At 39.0% G+C, this 22,564-nt stretch overlaps 1 protein-coding gene across 2 annotated transcripts in view; it reads right to left on the bottom strand.

Moving 5' to 3' along the window:
- Positions 1 to 22,564, bottom strand: part of DCT (dopachrome tautomerase) — a 32,956-nt gene that overhangs the window by 2,177 nt on the left and 8,215 nt on the right. For both annotated transcript variants that reach the window (XM_070407436.1, XM_070407437.1), the window contains exons 3-7: positions 21,722 to 21,822; positions 21,418 to 21,584; positions 19,120 to 19,299; positions 17,416 to 17,551; positions 3,595 to 3,796 (exon numbers count right to left, since the gene is read on the bottom strand). In XM_070407436.1, the coding sequence (XP_070263537.1) occupies positions 3,595 to 3,796; positions 17,416 to 17,551; positions 19,120 to 19,299; positions 21,418 to 21,584; positions 21,722 to 21,822 (786 nt within the window). The remainder of the gene's footprint in view (positions 1 to 3,594; positions 3,797 to 17,415; positions 17,552 to 19,119; positions 19,300 to 21,417; positions 21,585 to 21,721; positions 21,823 to 22,564) is intronic.

Here is a 22,564-nt window from a genome sequence, read left to right as displayed (position 1 = left end):
CAGCTGAACACTCTTCACAAAGGAAAAAGTAGACCAATTTGCCTTTTACATGCATTTTTTGTTGATAAAGCAAAACAACACTGGCTAGAATAAAATTTATCTTCTCCTTCCTCACCAACTATTTATCACAGCCACAATTGTTTTCTTTCTTAAGGAAGTGGGAAATGTCATTCCATTATTTAAATACAGTTTATTGCATCTTTAAAATTTTCTTACAATAAATATTTATATAGAATAAACCCTCCAAGGAAGTATATATAACTACTTTTGTAAGTTAGAAACTCATTTGTAAACGTGCATGCTAAAATGGTATCTGGTGAACTGCAAAATATGCAACCCTCAGGTGGAGAATTTCTGCCATTGTCTCTACCTGCTTTATGGGATGATAAATGATCAAGACAGATCAGATGGGTTATTACAACAGGAGACATTCAATAGCAGGAACAGTTAAAATTGGTACCTATTTAGATAGTTGTGAATAAAATCTGAATCTTCTACATGAGAAATCCAATCCTCTACTCAAATGTATTTTATAATCGCTCTTCCACCAAATTAATGAATATTATTTCTAGTATATGTATACCTACTTGTCATTTTTTTAGAAAGTATCTTAGCCTGGACAGCTGTTCTTAAATTCAGTTTCTCTACACTAGGTTCTTGTTCTATATCCTACACTTATCTTAATGTAGATTCTCCTTCTCGTTCTTTTTTTTCAATCCCACAGAGGGCTCTGACCCATCCTGATGGGATTCCCCCAAAAGGATTTTAATTTGTCTCCTTTTGCTCTAATTGAGCAGCATCTTTTGCCAATCTAAGCTTCTTAAAACACAGATTTCAAGTCTGCATTTCTTTGTTCAGGAACCAAAAATGATTGTCTTTTGTTATTGTCCAAACTGCCCTGCCTGGCTTTTTTTTTTAATTAATATTATTTTTTAATTGTGGTAAAATACACATAACATCTATTTTACCCTCCTAACCATGTTTATGTATATAGTTCTGTGACATTAAGTACATTCACACTGTTGTGCAATTATCACCACCATCCATCCGCAGAACTTTTTTCATCTTATAGAACAGAAATGGTAACCCACCCATCTCCCACCACCTAGCCCAGATCCTGGTGACTATCATTCTACTTTCTATCTCTATAAATTTAACTACTCTTGATACCTCAAAGAAGTGGAATCATACAGTTTTGGACCTTTTGTGACTGCTTTATTTAACTTGGCATACTGTCTTCAAGATTCATTCTTGTTGTACCACATGACAGGATTTTTTAATGAATATTATTCATGAATGAATTATTAATGAATAATACTCCATTGTATGCATATATCACCTCTATTTATCCATTCATCCATCAGTGAATACTTGGGTTGCCTCCACCTTACATCTACTGTGAATAAAGTTGCTATGAACAGAGTTGTACAAATATCTGTTTGATTACTTGCTTTCAATTCATTGGGATATATATCCAGAAGCTGATTTGCTAGCTCATGTTGTAATTCTATGTCTAATATTTTTTAGGAACTTCCATATTGTTTTTCCACAGAGGCTATGCCATTTTACATTTTGACCATCAGTGCACAAGGCTTCCAATTTCTCCATATCTTCATCAACACTTGTTATTTTCTGCTTTTTTTGTTAGTAGCCATCCTAATGGGTAGAAAATGGTACCTAATTGTGATTTTTGTCTAGTTTTTAAAGTCCTACATAATTAGGCCCTTCTCACAGATCCAACTTTGCTTTATTTTTTTAACTATTCAATGCCCATTTTTTCTTTTTTAAATTGAATTTATTGGGGTAGCATTGGTTAATAAAATGACATAGGTTTCAGGTGTACATCACATATCCAACTTGAATTCACAATAATCTTCTACCCAAGCCTTATATTACAACCAGGATTTCTTCGCACAGTCCTCTATGTAGACTATCTGTGCCTTTCACAGTCCTATGCCCTGCCCTCCTTCAATCTAAAATGTTGCTACTTTCCTCCTCAGCTACCTAAGATCTATCATCTCTTCGAATCTAGCTCAAGACCTACCCCCTTTCCCAAATCCCTCACTCCCTTCTCTGACTTCTGGTTATAGTTCTGCTACCTCAGATGCAGCTGTAAACTTATTTGTCAGACCAGTAAATGAGTATGAGTTTGTGTCTTCTAGTGAGTCAATGCTTTCAGGACATATTTAGACTCTCAGTCTATACCTCTTAATTGGCTGATTTCAGAGCAGGAAACATGGTCAAAATGCACATTGCAAACTTTTTGGTTATTTTATGTCCCAGAGAAAAGGAAAAGAAGTTTCAAAGAGATACCCTCAGTTGCCCACAGAAATTAAATTTCAAATCAGGAAGGAGAAGGAGCAGCAGTAGATGCAAATTAGAAGGAAAAGCAGGGGACAGATTCTGGGCCCTGAAAGACTGCAGTCAAAGAGACAAATGTGAGCTCAAAAATGGTCCTAATTACTGTGTAGGTGGAGACTTAGTGAAGATGAAATAGACACGAATGAGAAAAGCTACTGGCAGAGGGGATGTGTGTTTTTTGACTTCTTGACAAATTAAGATATTTGCTATTATTTTAGCTTTCTTTCTCAACCTGTTCTAAGATTTTTTAATGAGGTATAATTGATATACCGCACATTATTAGTTTTAGGTGTACAACATAATGACTCAATATTTGTATATATTGCAAACTAAGAGTCTTTAAATGGCACACAGAGCTATATTGGGGCCTAGGTAAAAAAAAAAAAAAAAAAAAAAAAAAAAGAAAAAAAAAAAGTGCCCCTATATGAACTTGTCAAAATATCCTTCTATATTTTGAATCAAGTAAGAAAAGCAAATAAAAAAATCAACAATCTAAAAACATGTCTTAAAAAAGCATTAATTTATAAAATATACACATGAAGTCCCATGTAGCCCAATCTGTTAGCAGACAATGGTCAGCTTCACAAACCCCACCTAGCAGGGGTGGTATGGGATAATTGGAAAAAATGGTCCAGTTACAAAATGTTGCAAGAATATAAAAAAAACAACAGCCTGTCTTTATTTAAAATTTTGATAGTGAACTCATCAAAACATTTTTGCATTTATTGTTTTAAAATATTGCATGATATTATTACATATCTAGATTACTAACATATTTGGCCTCCCCTGAAACTTTGTGGTCCAAACAAGTGCTGCTCTTGCCTCACTCTAAACCCAGCCTTGCCTTCCAGTAATGATCTCCTGAGAGTCCCTCTCCACATGAGGCTAGTGAATTTTGACTTTACTGACTAGACTGTTCAAACCATGGCCAGCTTTCAATTAACTCAGACAAAACTGTCAAATCAAGTGTAGGAGTAGATACTTCCTCTGTGGAATAAGGTTTGTTCACAACTTTCAGTTTTCTAAAACAACAGTCATCCAACCAGTCCCTTTTCTGATGTTTAATTAGTAGTTCAAAGGCTAATTTTACTAAATATATGTATCCTAGAAAATTGCCAATAAAGTTAATGAGACCTGAATGCTTCAATTTAAGGTCTTGGTTTACATTTTTTTTAAAAAGAAAGAAAGCTCCTTTAAAAGATGAATCACCCATTTAGAAGTTGAATTAGTTACCTGGAAGATCAATGGCATAGCTGTAGCCAAGTTGGTCTGCGGTTAAAAATAATTCCTGATTAGTCACCGAAGGGAAGAAAGGAACCATGTTGTACATCCGATTGTGACCAATGGGTGCCAGCTCCTGAGGCCAAGCATCTGCGGAAGGATTGAATCTTCTCATCCACTCATCAAAAATGGCATCAGTAAAGGCATGGAGGACCTGCAAGACATTGAACATGACCTTTAACGTTTATCAGACTATTTCAGTTAGATTAACCTGGCTGGAGCTTTCTCTACAATGGAACGTAGGTGTTCTTGACATGAGCAACTCCGTATACCCAATCTAATATCAGTGACATGCCTACTGACATTTTCAGTTAAGTTTTCAAGAATGTATGACATATCGCTCCAAACAGGATTACAAACCCCTTTGTCGAGTGAACAAATGAAGGTTCTGTTGCAGATTGAACACTGGTTTGGGAACATTTGAGGTCTTCAACAAGTGTAGGTTAATGATTAAGTTCAAAAAAAGGGCGAGGATGATGAGATACATAGCCTAGTCAAATTTCAGGTGCTTTTGCTTTAACAGGAGAGATAGAAGAGGTTGCATTTCCCAGTATTATAATACAAATGGACAGTTAAAAATATATCTGAAATGGGTTTTCAAATTTTTCTCACCACGAGTACCCTTCTGTGTACTCACTTGATAACCCTCTTATTGGAATTTTGAGTATTATGCCAGCAAAAGTAAGTCTAAAAATGTTGTAATGTGCATAGTGCTTATTTTAATTTCCTCAAGGAAGCTGTTAAAGTTCTTAAATACAGAAATTATTACATGTTTTAAAATATTCACAGCAAAATTTCCACATGTATAGCCCTGATTTCACAACAGAATATAAATGTGAGTTCAGCTTAAGCTTTATGCCTGGTCATTAGAGTTCCTCTTTCATTTCTAGACTGTAAGTTCAAGGAGCTCAGAGACACTGTCTGCTTTTCTTTCCATTGTGTCCCCAGTGCCTGTCACCCCAGTGCCTGTCACATGAGAGAGGAAGGTACTTATTTCAATAAATACTTAATAATAAATTTATTCATCCATTCACCATTGTTACTTCTACCCCAAATATAGCACTGCTCAAATTATACTATAACTAGAGGCCCGATGCACAAAATCGTGCATGGGTGGAGTCTGTCAGCTTGGCCGGCGATCAAGGCCATCTTGCCACCACCCACCCTGGTTCCCCATTCACCATTTGGTGACGGGATCCTGACAGCCGGGGGAGGCACCAAGAGATCAGCCATTGCTGCCCACTCACCAGCCCCAACCCCACTGCAGGTCGCCCTCTGTGTGTGGGGCGACCGGCAGGGTGGGGGCCTTGGCCTGGCACCACCCGCATCTCCCACCACCCACCCCAGTTCCTGTTTGCCATTGGCAATCGGAGCCTGCCAGCCGGGGAAAGGGACCAAGAGGTGGTCAGTGCACCTCATAGTGTCTGGTCGAGTGGTCATTCTGATCGTTCTGCCATTATGGTCACTGGGTTTTTATTATATAGGATGTTATCTATTTACCTATTTCCCCTAACAAGACCCCTTACTCCTAAATGTCAGAGATAAGATCTCTTTGCCTTTGAAGCCTCAAGCTTAGTATGCAACCAGGACAAAGTTGATGCTGAGTACGTATTTGTTGGCTGATGACAGTGTCATGCAAAGTACTTATATTTTCTGTACAATTGACCTACACAGGCACCTTTCTAGCTGGTCTGCAAAGTCATTCCTTCTGTTTTCTGGCAACAGAGTCTTTCAGGGACGAAGGAACTCAGTGATCCCTGTCCAGGCACATCTTCCCTGCTTGCCCACAGTCAGAATTCTTTGCTCTTTGCACTTCTTAAACTGCTTTAAATGCATTGCCCTTCTGGCTTGTATCACTATTGTTTATTCAGTAGATAACATTTTCATATCTTACCCAAGGTTCCTTGAAGTTTAGTTGCCCCGTTCAGGTAACAATGGGGGCTTTCTACATTGTCTCAAGTGGCTGCATTCCGAACAGTAACAGAAATCAAGTTATTTACTGAAGGGAATTTGTTGTCATGAGTAGATTTTTAAAGTTTATGGCAGAGACAATCATCTTAGAAACCAAAATATCAAATTATAAGGCCTAGGATTTTAGAGAGATAAAAGATTTTTTAATTCTAAAGTCTTGGCTTTGAGTAACAAAATTTTAACTCCAAAAGAATAAAGCCATCCCTAGCTGGTTTGGCTCAGTGGATAAAGCGTCAGCCTGCGGACTGAAGGGCCCCAGGTTCAAGTCCAGTCAAGGGCACATGCCTCAGTTTCGAGCTCTATTCCTGGGGGGGGGGGGGGGGGGAGAGGGGGCGTGCAGGAGGCAGCCAATCAACGAGTCTCTCTCATCATTTATATTTCTATCTCTCTCTCCCTCTCCCTTCCTTTCTGAAGTCAATTTAAAAAAAGAATAAAGGCATAGTTTATTGCAAAAAGCAACAACTTTGGAAGAATACTCCATAATGCAAGTGATCAATGTTTCTCATAAGTAGCGTTCAAAAAGAGTCATCTTTGAGAAGGGTCATCATCCCTGGGAAAGGAGTTAAGCATTTGTCATTGGTGCATGTCCCTGAAAAAGGTACCACATGCCCTATGTCCTGGGAAGTCCAGAGAAGGTTAGGCATTTCCCAGAGAGGGAAGGTGTGGCCTGGGGAGCCTGGCAGCCTCAAACGGAAGTTTTGCCTCAAGTATGGAGCCCACACACTACAGCGGGACTGTCTAAAGGTGGCAAGTACTGTGGTTGCTTACTCAAGAGGTCCATTCCCCTCTTTCTCCTTAGTTCACTTTCTTTGCATTTTGAGTGAAGGCATATGCCAAACTATCCATGAGATTTACCTAGAAGTCGTTGGATGGGACTTCTAGGGAAGCTCTTTAAAGGTGATTGTTTCACCCTAAAAGTGTCCTTTCTCTCTTTCTGTTTCTTCTTGCTGCCTCTTGGAATGTGGATGCGGCTGCAGCAGCCTTCAAGCAAAGAAGAGCCAACAAGCAAAGTTAAAAAGCCACTCACCAAGGACCAAAAAGACAGAAAGCGTCTGTGATGGTGTAAAATCCGGGGTGCAAGCCGCTGTCACAAAGAACCAAGAGACGCTTTCTATGCAAACGCAAGGGGTTTATTTAGCTTCCAACATATGTCGGGGCCCACAACTTACTCTGAACGCGGCAGAGCAGTGGCCGTGAGCCCCGACTAAGGGTTCAGGCATAGGTTATATACTTTTTCTAGCTAACGGGGGGAGCAAACGGGGGAAGCAAAGGGGTCACTCTTCTGGGAATCTTGGCGCCGTTGTGAATTAATGCCTGTCCACCTTCTTATCAGGTTGCTTGCTTTTCAGTTTACTCCCGGGCTGCAGCCATCTCCGTAACCTCCCTGGCTGCAGCTGTGTCCCATAAAAGTTAATTGTTCCATCTCCCCCTCCTAACCTTCCTGATTGCCCTGGTGCTTGTTAAATGTAACACTCTGGTAACGCTTTGATGCCGTTTGTTCCTTGACCTTTCTGACCTGATTACACTGACGCCCTCTCAATGGCTGGACTGCCTGCCCCTGGAACTCTTCCACATAAAGAAAAAAATAAACTTCTTTTTGGTTTAGGTTTCTGTAATTTGGGTTTCCTGTTCTAAGCAGCTGAGAGAAATCCTAAGTGATACATGGACAAAGTATCTAGGGCTATATCAGAATGTATTTTCCAAAGAAGTCCACACAATATTTCTTGAACTGTTAGACACTGTCTGAATTGAAGTCAGAAATCAAATTGTGATTAGAAAAAAAGACAAGAGACTCTCGGGACATAGAAAGCTCCAGATTTAGTGCTGCAAGAGGCAAATAACTTCTGGAAAGCACCAGAATTCACCGAGTGCAAAGTGTAAATAACAAAGGAGGGGACAAGACTCTTAAAGCAATTCACAATGTGAAGAGATAAAAGAACAGGAAAAAGTAATAGAAAGAGATTATAGGTCTCAGAGGGACTATAAAACATTATACAATAAATGCTCTGGTAGGAACTCTATACAGAGTATCCAATTTATGTAGTTAAAAAGGGTAGTGTGTGCCAAGAAAATGCAAAGAATGCAATAAACAAAATTCTGGAAGCAATAACATATCCACAGGCTAGAAAGAGAAGTAATGCAACCTGTAGAATACATACAGGAAGGGGAAAAAACACACCAAATTTTAACTTGGAGGCACTATTGAAGAAAATGTGATTGCATGGGCTTTTAAGGTAAAACATTTTTTAATGTGACCCTTGCAGAAGAAAGCAATGAATCAACAAATGTTGTACTGACAGGCATAAAGAAACTTAACAAATTACAGGGGGAAAAAACATGCATATCTTCAAGATCAGTGGGGGATGAAATTACTATTAAACTTAACCTTAACTAAGATGGTTGCAAGTTCAAAACCTTGCCACACTGGTGGCATGACAAGAGTATTTGCATCTGGAGGAACAGTACCATAAGAACCGGGGGCTGGCTGCAAAGACATCTGTGCATTACCGAAGACCAGCATACGATGTTCAGCATTTGGATTCACGTGTGCTATCCAGAGACGTCATTCGATTCAGAGTGGCTTTTACTGTAGTAACATGCTAATGCTCTGGCCCTCTGAGAATTTATGTGTGAGTGCTTGAGTCCCAAGAGAGACCACAGTCCCATATGGGAAATTCCAATTTAGAACTTAACGTAGATGACATAATAAAAACATTGGGTCCGAATTTCTACATATATAGTAGGTCCTCAAAAATGTTGTTTTATTCGTCATTTTGTTATAACATTGATAAAACGAAGAAAGAAAGAAAAAACGATTCCTAGCCAGGGCCACTGTTTGTGTGCAGTTTGCACGTTCTCCCCATGTCTGCATGGGTTTTTTGGGGGGGAACTTCAGTTTCCTCCCACATCCCAAAAATGTGCCTGGTAGGGGAAGTGGGTCGTCTACCTTGTGCCCAGCTGAGAGAGTGTGGGTCTGTGCGTGAGTGTGCCCTATGATGGAAGGGCGTCCTGTCCAGGGTGGGTGCTTGCCCTGTGCCCTGAGCTGCTGGGATAGGCCCCACCCATCTGAGACCCTGAACTGGAACAAGCAAGTTGGAGAATAATTATCTTATCTTCGTTTTACTCATCTTTCTTAAATGTATGAATAGCTCACATTTATTTCGATATTTAATGTTAGGAGTGTTGGGGGTCTTTATTTAGAAATTTGGTGATGTTTTTGTGACCAGAAATATGCCACAGGAACTTAACTCTTGTTTCTATCCCTTAGCCTACATTAAAATTGGTTTTGTTACAACATCATTTCACTGTCACACTTTCTAAGAACTCATTGATGACATTAAGTGAGGACGTACTGTAATTTTCTTTCTATCCTTCCCTATGCACCCTTTCAGACAGAGCATCCTGAGCAGACAAAATAAGAGGTGTTTTTCAGGCATTTGGAGGAGTTGTATAGTTATGGAAAGCACACTTTCTGTATAGATTTGTTTAATAACATTGCATTCAAAATATACATACGTATATATAAAATATATACAAGATATAATAGCTTGCATACTAAAAGAAATGTCAACAGCATTAAAATTCAGTTGCTAAATCCTGCAGGAAGGAAGCTTGTAGTTTAAGGGTTCAACTTTAAACAGGTGTAAACAGGACTACAAGAAGGTTCTGCTATTAGTATGTCAGCTTTAAAAGCAGTGACCAGCACAGCTGGTATGGCTCAGTGGTTGAGCATCAACCTACAAACCAGGAGGTCACAGTTCAATTCCCAGTCAGGGGCATGCAGGAGGCAGCTAATCAATGATTCTCTCTCATTATTGATGGCTCTATCTCTCTCTTCCTCTCCCTTACTCTCTGAAATCAATAAAAATATATATTTTAATAAGTGACCAGGTTAGCATTCCTCATAACTAGACAATACAGGTTGAAGAAAGAGCCAGGGTGATGTTAGAAGAGATTCTAGATAACTGAGACACTTCCAGGCCATTCATGGCTAAGGAACCACCAAAGTTCTAGGAAAGAGGAACTCAAAAATCAACGCTAGACCATCTTATATTTGTATATAAATTATTGTTTGCCATTATACTACTTAATTTCAACAATAATGTAGTGTATATAGTTCATCTCTTTGTACAGGTTTAGTTTTTCTCAATAGAGCATGGGTTTGTCCTTATAAAGTCTAGATTTGAAGAGGAACCCTTCGACTCCATCTAGCCATATAGCACCTGCCAAGTTAAAAAAAAAAAAAAGTATTCCCCAAACTGAGCCTATAGAAATCCTGCCACCCTGGGAAGCCTGCCCAAGCAGGCGGCCAGCCACCCTCTCTGGCACCTCAGCTCTTGAAAAACTCACTAAGATGTTATACTACTTATGAATTTATGTGTAACATACATATATTAAATAAGCAAATGTGGCATTTTTAAAATGTGAATGCCTATTCATCATAAAACCAATGCCCTGTCAAGCAAAATTGTTCAAACCTGTCCTTTACCAATTAGTGTTAATTCCTATTAACATGATCTAACAAGACTACATTTCCTCAGCTATAATGAAAGCAATTATGAAGGGATCAAATTTAGAATTGTCTAAAATGATAAAAGGGAAAATTGTAGCTAGAAACATGACATGGGGAAAGGTTCAAGTACGAAACTTTTCTTTTGTTCTCTGCATGGTCACTTACTGGTTCATATGACCTTACACTCAAATCTTGGCCCCTCTGAACTCTCTTTTCCCCACATGTAAAATAAAGAGAGTAGTTTATCATACACATTTTTGTGAAGTTAAAAGATTATGTTTGCATAACATCTTGTATAGAGACACATTAATAGATACTCAATAGCATAACATTGTCCTAACAAAAATTTATTGAGCATCTTACTAAGTGCCAGGCACTGTTCTGGAGGTTAGCTATGGTGTCAGTGATCACATTAGCTCCTCATAAGCTAATGAAAGCTACAAAACACATTTATATGAACAGTGTTAGGTTTTCATGAAAAGTAAGATATCAAAAGCACATGTTGTATTTTGTTACTAACTTACATAGAGATCTCTTTTACTAATTCTCTTATGAAACTAGTTTTTTTCTCTTCCCAGAAGTCATTACCCTAACAAACAGACAGCTCACGGAAATGCAAATGGTTCTTTAAATATATTCTAAAAGGTGCTGATCGTCATTTATAAGAAGAGAAAGAAAAAGTAAACTTACTAAAGTACCATTTTTACCTATCAGATTGGCAAAGATTACAAAGTGTAATAACACACTGTACTAATGAGAGAGAGCAGAAAATTTGTCACTCTGCTGCATAGCTGGTAGGAGGAAAAATCAGTTAACCTTCTAAAAAGCAATTTGGCAGTATCCATAAAAATTTAAATTTTATTTAATCTTTGACCCAGCAATGCTAGTCTCTCAACTTACCCTACATATTCACTCATTGCAGCATTATTTGTAAATCAAAAGATTATACTAGTAAATCACCCAAATGCCCATCAATAGGAGACTGATTAAAAATTGTAAGGTAAATCCATTCTATAGACTACCATACATCCCTAAAAAAATGAAAAGGAATAAGAAAGCCTGATATGGAGTAAAAAAAACTGGTAGGGAGTGATTTAGAATAGGAAAATATAAATGAAGTCACAGAAGTGTCTATGGTATGCTACCATATAAGTAAAAAAGTAGGAAGAAATCTATAAACATATGTGTTCATATTAATAAAACAATAAATCAAATCAGGGAGATCAGAGGAAATGATCTTGGATAGCTGGGAGACACTTGTGGATAGTTTCTTCAAATTGTGCCTTTACATTGCAACCACTTCCATGCATTATCTATTTTAAAATTAAATGTTACTCAAAGAACTAGTTTAATTATGACTTTTTAAAGAAAGATAAATGAAATAGATCTGTTTTTATAAGTGCTTCACTCTTGGGGAGAGAAAAACATTGTCCTATGTACTCCTTTTTTAAAATTGCAACTGAAATCATATTGACTCTGAGATATTATATACTTGTTATTTTTACTAATTATTAATATTACTAATTTTACTGCAGCCTAGAATAGTACAGTCAGATGGGATCTTACAGGATTAACCTAGTGTAATCCATCAGATCTTTTGTGGGAAACTGATATAGGGTTAAGCCTCGGACTGGCCTGCTGGCAAAGTCACAAACAAGTCCTAGCTTAAAGGGCACAGTCCTCTTAGCATAATTAGGCTTGACCTTATAACACTCCCTAGATCTTATCTGGGAAAGCTAATGGGATGAGGAAGTGCAGGAAGTGTAACCATGGTCAAAACAAGTGAAACTCACAAGAACTGTGTAACTATGGTAATCACTACCTTGTTTACCTCTCACTATAAAAGCTTGGTGAGGCCTGAGCACAGTGGAAGTCCTTCTCCCAGAGTTGGACTTGCTCGCCTGGTTCCCCATATTCCCAAATTATCTTGTGTCTTTTCTATTTCATTTGTGTGCGGCTCCACTTCCAGACCCGAACCCTGAACCACGCAGGACGTGGAGGGAAACACTTACGACAATCTTTGTTTTCAGAAACTCGTTTTCTCTTTTCTTGCTTTAGATTCTTAAATTCCTACCTTATTCAATTGACTGTCAATGTTAGGAAATGCCAGTGTTAGGAAATTAAGGCTATTTGTACGTCTTATTACCTTTAAAATTTCAGTGTAAAAGGTAGAGAACAAATACAAGCTGTTCAGTGGGTATTAACCATGCAACCTGCTCATCCCCCAGCCACTGAGGAATAGAAAGAATTAGAATTTGCCAGTGTACTTTCTAAAAGGATAATAGCCCTAGCCGGTTTGGCTCAGTGGATAGAGCTTTGGCCTGCAGACTGAAGGGTCCCAGGTTCGATTCTGGCCAAAGGCACATGCCTGGGTTCAGGCTCGATCCCCAGTCGGGGGCGTGCAGGAGGCAGCCAATCAATGATTCACTCTCTCATCACTGATGTTTCTATCTATCTCCCCCGTCCCTTCCTCTCTGAAATCAATAAAAATCTATTTTTAAAATAAATAAATAAATAAATAAATAAAAGGATAACACATGTACACTCTAAGAACAGTATCCTTAGAAATTGGGTAGAGAATTACCAGTCTCTAACAGCTAATTTCGTGGCAGCTGACTCAACTATTTAACTCTACAGTCTATTAAGTTTCCTCCTTTTCTTTCCCTAGGTTATATCTATATTTAATAGAAGACAGCACCACTTAGCCGTGACCTAATCTTATTTTCCATGATAAATATGTGCATTTCCTTCAATTATTTTAGAAATTATTAGAATTTTAGACATTAGTTCAGAGATTTTTTTCTGACTTTATCATTATACCTTTTTTTACTCATTACTGTGATTACATATAACTTTATACCTCTCTTGCTTGAAGAGATTTCACACAAAATAATTTTAATAAATGCATTCAGTATATTTGCATGAATTGCCTCATGAATTTGAAATTCCAGAAGCTATAACTCTGTTCACTTAAATGCTTTAACCTGGCTCTCAATATGTGAAGACTCATTTAAGGCCAAATTGGTTTTAAAATGAAACTCTTTGTAAATAGACTACACTATTTGTGAGTTCTGGAACTACCGCTAAAACATTATTCCTTCAGTGCCTTTAAAGAAAGGCTGGGGCTTTTTGTTTATTTATATGCACATAACATATCCCAAAGAAAATCAAAATTTAAATATTAAAGGCATTAAAAGTAATGAAGACAAGGATGATTAAACATCTAGTATCTTTGAACTACATGTACATCATGGAATTCCTCATCCATAAAGTCATAAGGTGGGCTTCCAACCAGAACAGGGAGAGAAATCTGACTAAAGAGATATCCCTATTGTAGAGGAGGGACATTGATCCTTAGAGCAGGGGTTAGCAAACTAAAGCCTGTTGCCAAATAGGGCTTAGCACCCATTTTTATAAATAAAGCTTTATTAGAACACTACCCTCACTTGTTCATACATTGTCTATGGCTGCTTTCATGCTACAATGGCAGAGCTGAGTAGCTGCAACAGAGATTGTCCAGCCTGCAAAGTCTAAAATACTTGTTACCTGGCCACTCGGAGAAAAATGTTGCCAAGCTGTGTATACTTACTGGGCTTTCTCAAAAGGAGGAAATAAGACACAGCAGTCCTTGAGACTTAGGATGCTTAAAATCAAATTGCTAGGATCATCATTATTCCCTTTAGTAGGAGAGAAAGATTTGGGGCATAATTCTCTATTTGTCAGAGGATTCTGCTTTTCTACTCATCATATTTTGGAGTACTGGATAAGGAGTAGTGTGCCTTTTTTTTTCTTATGAATATAAATGGTGTGTACAAATGATACACAATTGAAAGTGTGAAAGTGCATGTTTTAGTTCATAAAAAAAAGAACGAAATATTACCATTGCAACAGCAGGGATGGACTTAGTGGGTAATGTGCTAAGTGAAATAAGTCAGGCAGAGAAAGACAAATACCATATGATTTCACTTATATGAACAAAATACATAAACAAACAAAACAGAAACAGACTCATAGATAAAGAATACAAACTGATGGCTGCCAGAGGGGAAGGGAGTGGAGGGCTGGGTGAAAAAGGTGAAGGGATTAAGAAGTACAAATTGGTAATTACAGAATAATCATGGGGATGTAAGGTACAGCATAGAAAATATAGTCAATAATATTGTGATAACTATGCATGGTGCCAGGCAGGTGAGTACTTGAAATATCAGGGGTGCATCACTTTGTGAAATATATGACTGTCTACCTACTATGCTGTACGGCTAAAACTAATATAAAATAATATTGAATGTCAGCTGCAGTTGAAGAATAAAATTAAAAGAAAGAATATGTATGTTTTAATAAAAACTTATTTAGAGATATATAGTATAGATAAATAGAAGTATAGCTACATAGCAGAGAAGGTAAGCACCCAAAATGCATAGGTATAAGCTGATGGCTGAGGTGATAGCCAAAATAATGGAGTGAAATACCAAGTTAGAACAAGGCAGACATCTTCCAGAAGAGCAAAGATGGCTGAGGAGACCTAACAGGTAAGCTTTCCCTCACCCCTTCTTATTAGTGGTTGGGACCAATAGTCCACATTTGTGACAACCCTGTTATGCCCAGATTTCAGGATCCCCAAGAAACCACACCAGGGAGCCAGCCGTGTCCGATGCAAAAGCATAAGAGTCTTTATTCAAGCCCAGGCTTGGCTCCCCTACCCTCCTTACTGACGCAGCAGCAAGTGGCAGAGAGAGAGCTAGCCCTGTGGGAAGAGGGGTTTTATAGGGGGTTGGAGTAAGGGGAGGAGAAAGGACTGTGGGCCCTGCCGATTGGCCAGGCGCAAGTCGGTGTCTTGTTACACAGGATGTGGTCATATCTATGGTGCGCACTTCCCTTGATTGTCATTGGTTAGTTTAAAGAAGTCCTGGGTGTGGCTAGTAGAGGCTTGGGCTTCCAGGAAGAAGCCTTGCCGAGCACATGGCTGCCCAAAAATGGAGGATCCAGGGTAAGATGGAGGGCGTAGCCCTTACCCTGGGGCAAGATGGAGGGCGTAGTCCTCACCCTTTCAAACCCCTTCATTTATTGCTACCACACAGATGGGAGAAACATTTTTTAGAAAGAAGGAACAGCTCCAGCAATTGCTCCCGTCTCGGGATTTCTTACGGCTCTCTCTTACCAAGCTTTTATCTATCTCGGAGTCCAGAACACTCCCTCAGCCTTCACACCACCAGGCAAGCTGAGAGTCATGGCAGCTATACCTTTACCCTCCCTCTTCAAATCTCCTCTTTTTTTTGTACTCTGGATGGAGTAAAAATAATAATCATCTTTGAAATACCTCTGACTTTGTCTTGTCAGTAAATCACCTTAAGGCACAACTGTCTCCTAAAGAGGACAAGATGAATCTTAATTAAGGTTTGGAAATTCAAATGCAATACACAGTTTTCTAATTCTTTCCCACCAACTACTATAAAACACATTGATATTTTTGAGATATTCATGTTGCACTTGACAGTTTCTATACTGCCTTCATAATACCCTAATTTATTATGAGTTGCTTTAAGGAACACAACACTTTTACCCAACACCAGACAGAGGCTCTACATAGTTCAGTGAGGCCCCCACACTGCCCAAGGCAGGACTGAGTGAAACTGATTTGATTTGTAATCCTGTGCGCTTTTGATTTAGTCATGTGGCCTCCCAGGAGTTCAGAAAAATAAACTGCTATACACTGATGGTTTCAGGATGCACTTTGCTATGGACTGAATTGTGACCCCATCCTCCCCCAAATCCATATGTTGAAGCCTTAATCTCCAATGTGACTATATTTGGATATGGGGCCCATAGGGTGGTAATTAAGGTTAAATGAGATCATAAAGATGAGACCTTTAGATGATACGATTAGTGTTCTTCTGAGGACACACCAGGAGTCCACTCCTTCTCTCTGAATAATAATATTAACTCAAAATATTGGCAAAATAAAAAAGGACCAGGAGGGAAATTTCTTCTTTAATTGCTCTGAAACCATCTATCCAAGATAGGTGAGTAAGCCAGGGCAAGTGGAACAGGGAAAGGGAGACAGACAGTTAAAAGGCCAAGCAGTTTACAGCTATCTAGTAAATCACAAAACCCTCTCTTCTGTTACCAAGGACACTTAAGAGTAAATGGTTTACACTTTTCCTCCCCAACCAGAGGGCAAATAGCTTAAATCAACCTACTCAGAAAGATAGATAACAGAAATCCGATTAATGCCATTTGTTCCAACACAACCAATGATGGATCAGGTTAAGGGAATAAATCTCCTTTTGGTGCATCAGCATAAAGCTGATGAATATTCTGCTGAGATCCTCCCCTAAGACCTTCCTTAAACTCCCTTTAAAGCCCTCAAGGCAAAGGACCCAGGGCACATTCTCACTCCCAGGAACACACCCACACCTTTCTTGCCCCTCGGGTATTCATCTCCTAAACTCTAAGGCTCCCCATGAGACTTGCAACCAGGAGAGCAATAGGCAGTGGCAGCTCGTCCCAGGCTGACCCCCTGAACCTATCCCCAAGGCCCATTTTTCTCTGACTTTGTAGTGAGTCAAAGCAGCCCACCTCACCTCACCTCTTTCTCATAAAATTTCTAGGGAGCCAAAGCAGCCCTGCCTACCTTTCCTGTTGCTTCTTCTATTGTAAGCTCTTGTTTTATTTTCCCCGGCTTTAATTAACGTATTCTCAAAATCACCTGGACTCGTGTTATAAAATCTTTCCTAAACTAAATCAAGAACCCACAAGCTACAGGCCAGCCAGAGGCAGACCTGATGCAGACCCAATTTCTATCTAGTAACAAAAGGACCAAAAAATACACCTTCAGGTTTGCAACCGACCCAGCTCGGTTTGTCATTTCAGCTCTAACAGGTTCTTTTATACTATATCAGAAGCTCCTGAACTGGGGGGGTAGGGGGGTGTGTAGTGGCCATATGTCCCCCATCTCAAGTTGATTTGCTACTAGGTGGTGTGTAACAATGAAAGCAAGTATAAGACCAAATTCTAGTAAACCTACAAACACTTATTAGCAAGTAGACACAGAAATAAATGAAAGAACATGTTCTTGTACACCATCTCCAAAGCACAAGTTTCTGATAAGGGGACTTCAAATGCTCTCTAACCACACCAATGGTGCAGATTAAAATTAATTTACATAGGCATACATCCCATTGTTTACACAGAGAATAAAACACATACCAAACTTCAATCTTATTGAAAAGCAAATAAATTCAACATATTATGTAGAAAATCTTAAATCTATGCTGAGGCTTTGAACTTACCACAAATATGGGATCATTGGCTGCAGAATGTGGCAAAGCATTTGTCCCGTTCAGGAAGGAATGAACCAAATTGTGAAGGCTCATCACTTGGGAGTCCAGGGTTCCATCTGCTTTATCAAACCCCTCCAGGGCATTCCTGAGAGGAATTGGTATGTCAGCAACAACAGTGACAAATTGATAAAGGCTTTTCATTTGCTCCAGCCTACTGAATCATCTTCTAATTTGAGATTGGGTAGGGAAATGGGGAGCTCTGCCATGGCTCATTAACTAAGAAGTAGCCCAAACCGTTAATGATGATCTCCTCTAAGGGGAGGGAACTCTTATTCAGCTCTGGTTCTGCATCTGCTCAGTTGGGTTATATCTCTTTAGTGTCTATGACAATTTTTCACCTTCACATCTGTCTCCTAGGCCAGGCAATGAACTCCTAGAGAGCAGTTTTCTTCTGAGTTATATTAACAGGACTCAGTACCATACCCAGCACATGGTCTGTGATCAGTAAACGTTTTTAAATCAACATATACTCTTATATTCCTATTTCTCAACTAAATAGACCTGCAGCCTGACTGTAATATATATATTCAGTGTTCTAAACATATCCCCAAATTTCCCTTTCTTTTTTTTAACCTTTCCATTTTCAGTGTCCATACCCTAACTCAGTGATCCTCAAATTTAAACATAAAACAGCATCACTGGAGAAAAACACTTATTTCATACCCTACTTCCAGAGTTTCTGATTCAGTAGGTTCAGGCGGGGTCCTACCAATTTATATTTCCAGCCAGTTCCAAGGTGATGCCAATTATGGTTCCCCGGGCACCACACTTTGAGAATCATTCCCTTAAATCTGTGTCAAAGCATCTGTGTCAAAAGCATTTTTATCACAATGGAAAACTAATGCATGTTTCTTTTCAAGATAATCTTAAAAGTTGCCCTTTATGTCACCTTTGACACTACCCTGAGGACTGTGCCAGCCCATCACAGACCCTGAGACCTGTTACACTTAGCACAACCTCTGCATTTAAGTTCAGTCTACCCACACCCTGGCCCCAAATAACCCATCAGTTATATAATTTATACACAGAAAAGAGAGAAAACCAAGTTTGGGGAAAGAATATGAATCTATCCACCATTTCTTTTTGGAGTCTCATTTATCTTTGTTTAAAATATTACTTATATACATACATACATATTTCTCATAATTCTTAAAGTTTATTTAGAGGGAGAGAATTATTAGCTGACCTTTAAATTTCAAGCATAGTAATGTTATTGCTGTGTTATAATTTGAGAAGCCTGTAATTTCCCTCTAAGATATCAGACCTTCATTTTAAGGTCTATGGCAGGCAGATTTTTAAAAAAAGACAGAAAAGTATAAGAGAGATCATGAGAAAAATTATTTTGGCAAATATTTTTAAAATACTATAGTTGATGAGGTTCCCTGGTTCTGAAGACTATACCTATATGTGTACAGAAATTAGAAATATTTTAAAATGGTTCTAAATAGCTAAATTATTAAAACTGCACTATTAATTATAGTGGGTGGATGATGACTTTTCTAACACTAATTCCTGGTTATCCCCTCTTATCAAGCCCCTCCATTACTTAGTTTTGTCTCCTAACACCTGAATTTCCTTTCAATTCATTTCAACCACGAGCATGAAAACCTAAGTGTTGTCAAGTGCCCGTCTTACACAGCTCAGAGCATGTACCTGAAGCTGAAGGTAGAGTTCTGGAAGAAAGGAGGATTGTCAAACTGCTTGAGAGACAGACAATCTTCTATGTCTTTTAAGGATGGCAATTTCTCACCGTTTCTTCCCGCTTGATTTCTTCTCAACAAACCTTCATAGGTTCCATTACACAGAGTGACCCGGCGGTTGTAGTCATCTAAGCTAAGATTTGTACGGGGATTACAAAGAAGATGTCTTAATGTGTCGATAGTATCATAACTTTGGGCCAAGCATACAATACAATGTATTACCGTTACCTTAAAGGGTCAAAGATATGTGGTAAAAGTACTACCTCCAAAAGTAATTATGTATTAAAGACTTTCAAAAACATAGATGCAAAACTATAATATGTGAATAGATATGCATAATCATGATATTTACTATTCCACTGGAGAGACTGTAAGAGGGTTTACAGATAAGATGTTGATTTCTATTATGTGCATTTGAATCTTGAGTGATTGAAGAGAGAAGAGGGTGACAAGTACTATACAAGCTAAGCCAGTTGGGGCAGAAGGGCCTATGTACTAGGAAAGCTAGGAAAGCATTTAGGCAAACGGAAGGCAAATGGAGGTGGTCAGAGTGAAAACAGATAAAACAATACAGAGAGGAGGTATTGGGGCAAGCGCTGTATTAGCAAATGCTCTAGGGCAGTGGGATGGTCATGTCATGAACATGGAGGCTGAGGAAGTTCCATGCCCCCCAAAGATTATATTCCCCAGGCCTTTTCTAGTCTGACATTCCACCATCAGAATGCCATCCCACTGAGAGAAATAATAATTTAGAGCTGTTTCTGAGAGGGTTTTAATGGATGGTACCAGGGATGTGGGAATAGAATCAGCACACAGGAGGATGAGAGCGGCCAGTTCCCTAACAGTAGGCAGGGGGGAATACCAAGCAGGCCTCCAAGGCAGCATTTCCAAGTGTGTTCCAGTGAGGTGGTCTGTGAAATAAGGGTGCCAGGGTCACATAAGTGTAGGCCCCTCTTGAAGAGTAATAATTCACTTATAGAAGAAAAGCCTTGAGACATTCTGAAACTAAACAAAACCTTTTTAGTCAGCATTCCCTAAATTTATAGCAAACTCTGTCACATACCACCTATTAATACCTCAAGGCATTAAAAGAAATGGTGCTTTATGAAATTATGCTAAGTCATGTAAAAAGCACTTGTTAACATCCCCCTGTGGTGTGGAGCACTGTTCATAGGGCTATAGCAAAAGCTTAGGAAAGAGTGATGGGATCCTGCAAGCTAGGCTTCCACCCCTGAAAGTACGCACATGCCCCGGCTCAGGGGTGCTGACATTGAAGCTTTGTGCCCTGGACAGGGGAGCTAGCTCAGTAGGGTTAAAAACAGGATTTTGTAAGAAGCAAATGAATAAAGAAATCCCCTTGGGAAATTTTTTTCTGAGATCTGTGCCAGGAAAGAGAAACAAATTCAAGGACTCACTGAGGACAGACTTCTTCCTGGGCTGCAGGCTGATTACCTTCTTCTGTGTTCTTTAGTACTTACAGCCCGTCCTCCCCCATCCCTCTCAACTCCCAGCACCCTGTGGTCCAGCCACACCACACTGCTTCCAAAGACTTTCTAGCTTCATATATGATATTCCCTCCACCTAGGACACACTTACCACCCTCCTCTACTTGGTTGAGGTCTGTGCCTCCTTAAAGTCTCAGAATAATCATCTCTATCTCTTAGAGTCTTTCCCTTCCCCTCTCCTTGGCTTTGCACATACATCTATTATGATACTTCCCACCTTGTATTGTAATTTATTTACAAGCATTCCACCTTTGTAAATATAAAACAATATTTTTAAAAAGCTATATTTTATTCACTCTTATATCCCCAGCATTATTACAGTGCTTAGAATATGACTGGTGCTAAAATAGTTGACCTCAAAATGATGGCCAAGCACATTCAACTCACAAATGTGACTTTCATAACTTTTTAAAAAAATCCTCATCCAAGAATATGCTTTTTTATTGATTTTAAAGAGGAAGGAATGGAGGGGGTGGAGAGAGGGAGAGATCTACCAGGTATCAAACCCACAACCTGAGTATGTGCCTTTTCAGTGCATGGGACTACACTCCAACCAACTAAGCCTCACCGCCAGGGCCATGCCTCTATTTTTTATGAAAGAGTTTAGAATTTTAAAAAATCCCACCTCCCCCAGGAAAGTCATTTGCAGAAACATGTAAACAAAACCCAACATGCACTAGAGACAGAAATATAAAGTGACTCGCCATCTCGCAGACATAAGAAAACCCAGTGTCAGATGTGATTACCTATCACAGACAATTTCCCAGCTGGAGAATCTTGAGTTCTGACTAATCAGAGTCGGATCATCTTGTCTTGCTGCCCCGAGCAGTTGGTCTGTACACACGTCACACTCATTCCTCCCAGTGGCAAAGTTCCAGTAGGGCAAAGCAAAGGACTCATTGCCAATAAGTCGCTAAAAGCAAAGGACATGCCTAGTCACTTAAGCCAGCCATCAGATAGAACAGGAAAGCATATGATGCAAAGAATGTTATGGGTCTTCACCAAATGTATAACAAAATGTAAGGAACCAAAAGTATGGTTTTCACCAACCTGGAGATCTCTTTCTAGCCACAACAAATGGTACCGATGCCAGGTGACAAAGGCGGGTCCTTGGTGTGAGAAATCAATGGCCTTGTAGGGGCGCCCTGGTCCTAAAACAATTGAGAAACTAATTAGAGACCACAGAACAGAGTTTTTTTTAAAAGTTAAACCTTACCTAGGATGTGTCTGCAAAGCCAATAAATCCATGGTGTTTTAGTCCAAAATAATTGTTTTTGTCATTTATCTTTCTGAAAGCAACAACAAAATCATTTCAGAATCAACTGGCACTTTTAGGGTGAATTCTTCAACTTTCAAAAGTTTGAATGTCAACGGAGACCCAGAGAAATTCAGATCACTTTCAGCTTTAAAAGTCCATGTTATATATTTAATGAAATCAGAGTCTCCAAAGGAATAGATCATTAAGACCTAAATGAAATATATTTTTAAAAGATATTTTCTAACTGATTCTTTACAAATGAATACATTTACAAGAGAAGGATTAATTAAGAATAAAGCATCTTCTAATGCACGCAGTCTAATTCAGCATTTATATAACCAAAAAGAACTTTCACGGATTTTGCCTTAGCCATCAATCAGTTAGAACTACTGGCTGACAAGTGTGGTTGCCGACACTAGAAGAGAGAAAAATACATTCAAACCAACGTGGCTGGCCACTGGAAATGCCAATTTTACTGAAAAGTTGTGGGCCATTTAATGACCTCCCTGCTGCCTGTTCCATCCTTCTTCCCCCTTTCATAACAGCTTTTGATGGTTATGTAGAAACTTTAGCTAACTTTAGTTCTTTTTCAAAGTACCTATAATAACTTCAGAGAGCTGAACAGACATGAATAT

The sequence above is a fragment of the Myotis yumanensis genome, unplaced genomic scaffold (genome assembly GCF_028538775.1).
Source record: "Myotis yumanensis isolate MYYU_CA2020_CCGP unplaced genomic scaffold, mMyoYum1.0.hap1 SCAF_3, whole genome shotgun sequence".
Taxonomy (NCBI): domain Eukaryota; kingdom Metazoa; phylum Chordata; class Mammalia; order Chiroptera; family Vespertilionidae; genus Myotis; species Myotis yumanensis.
This window is presented reverse-complemented; position numbering and strand designations above follow the sequence as displayed.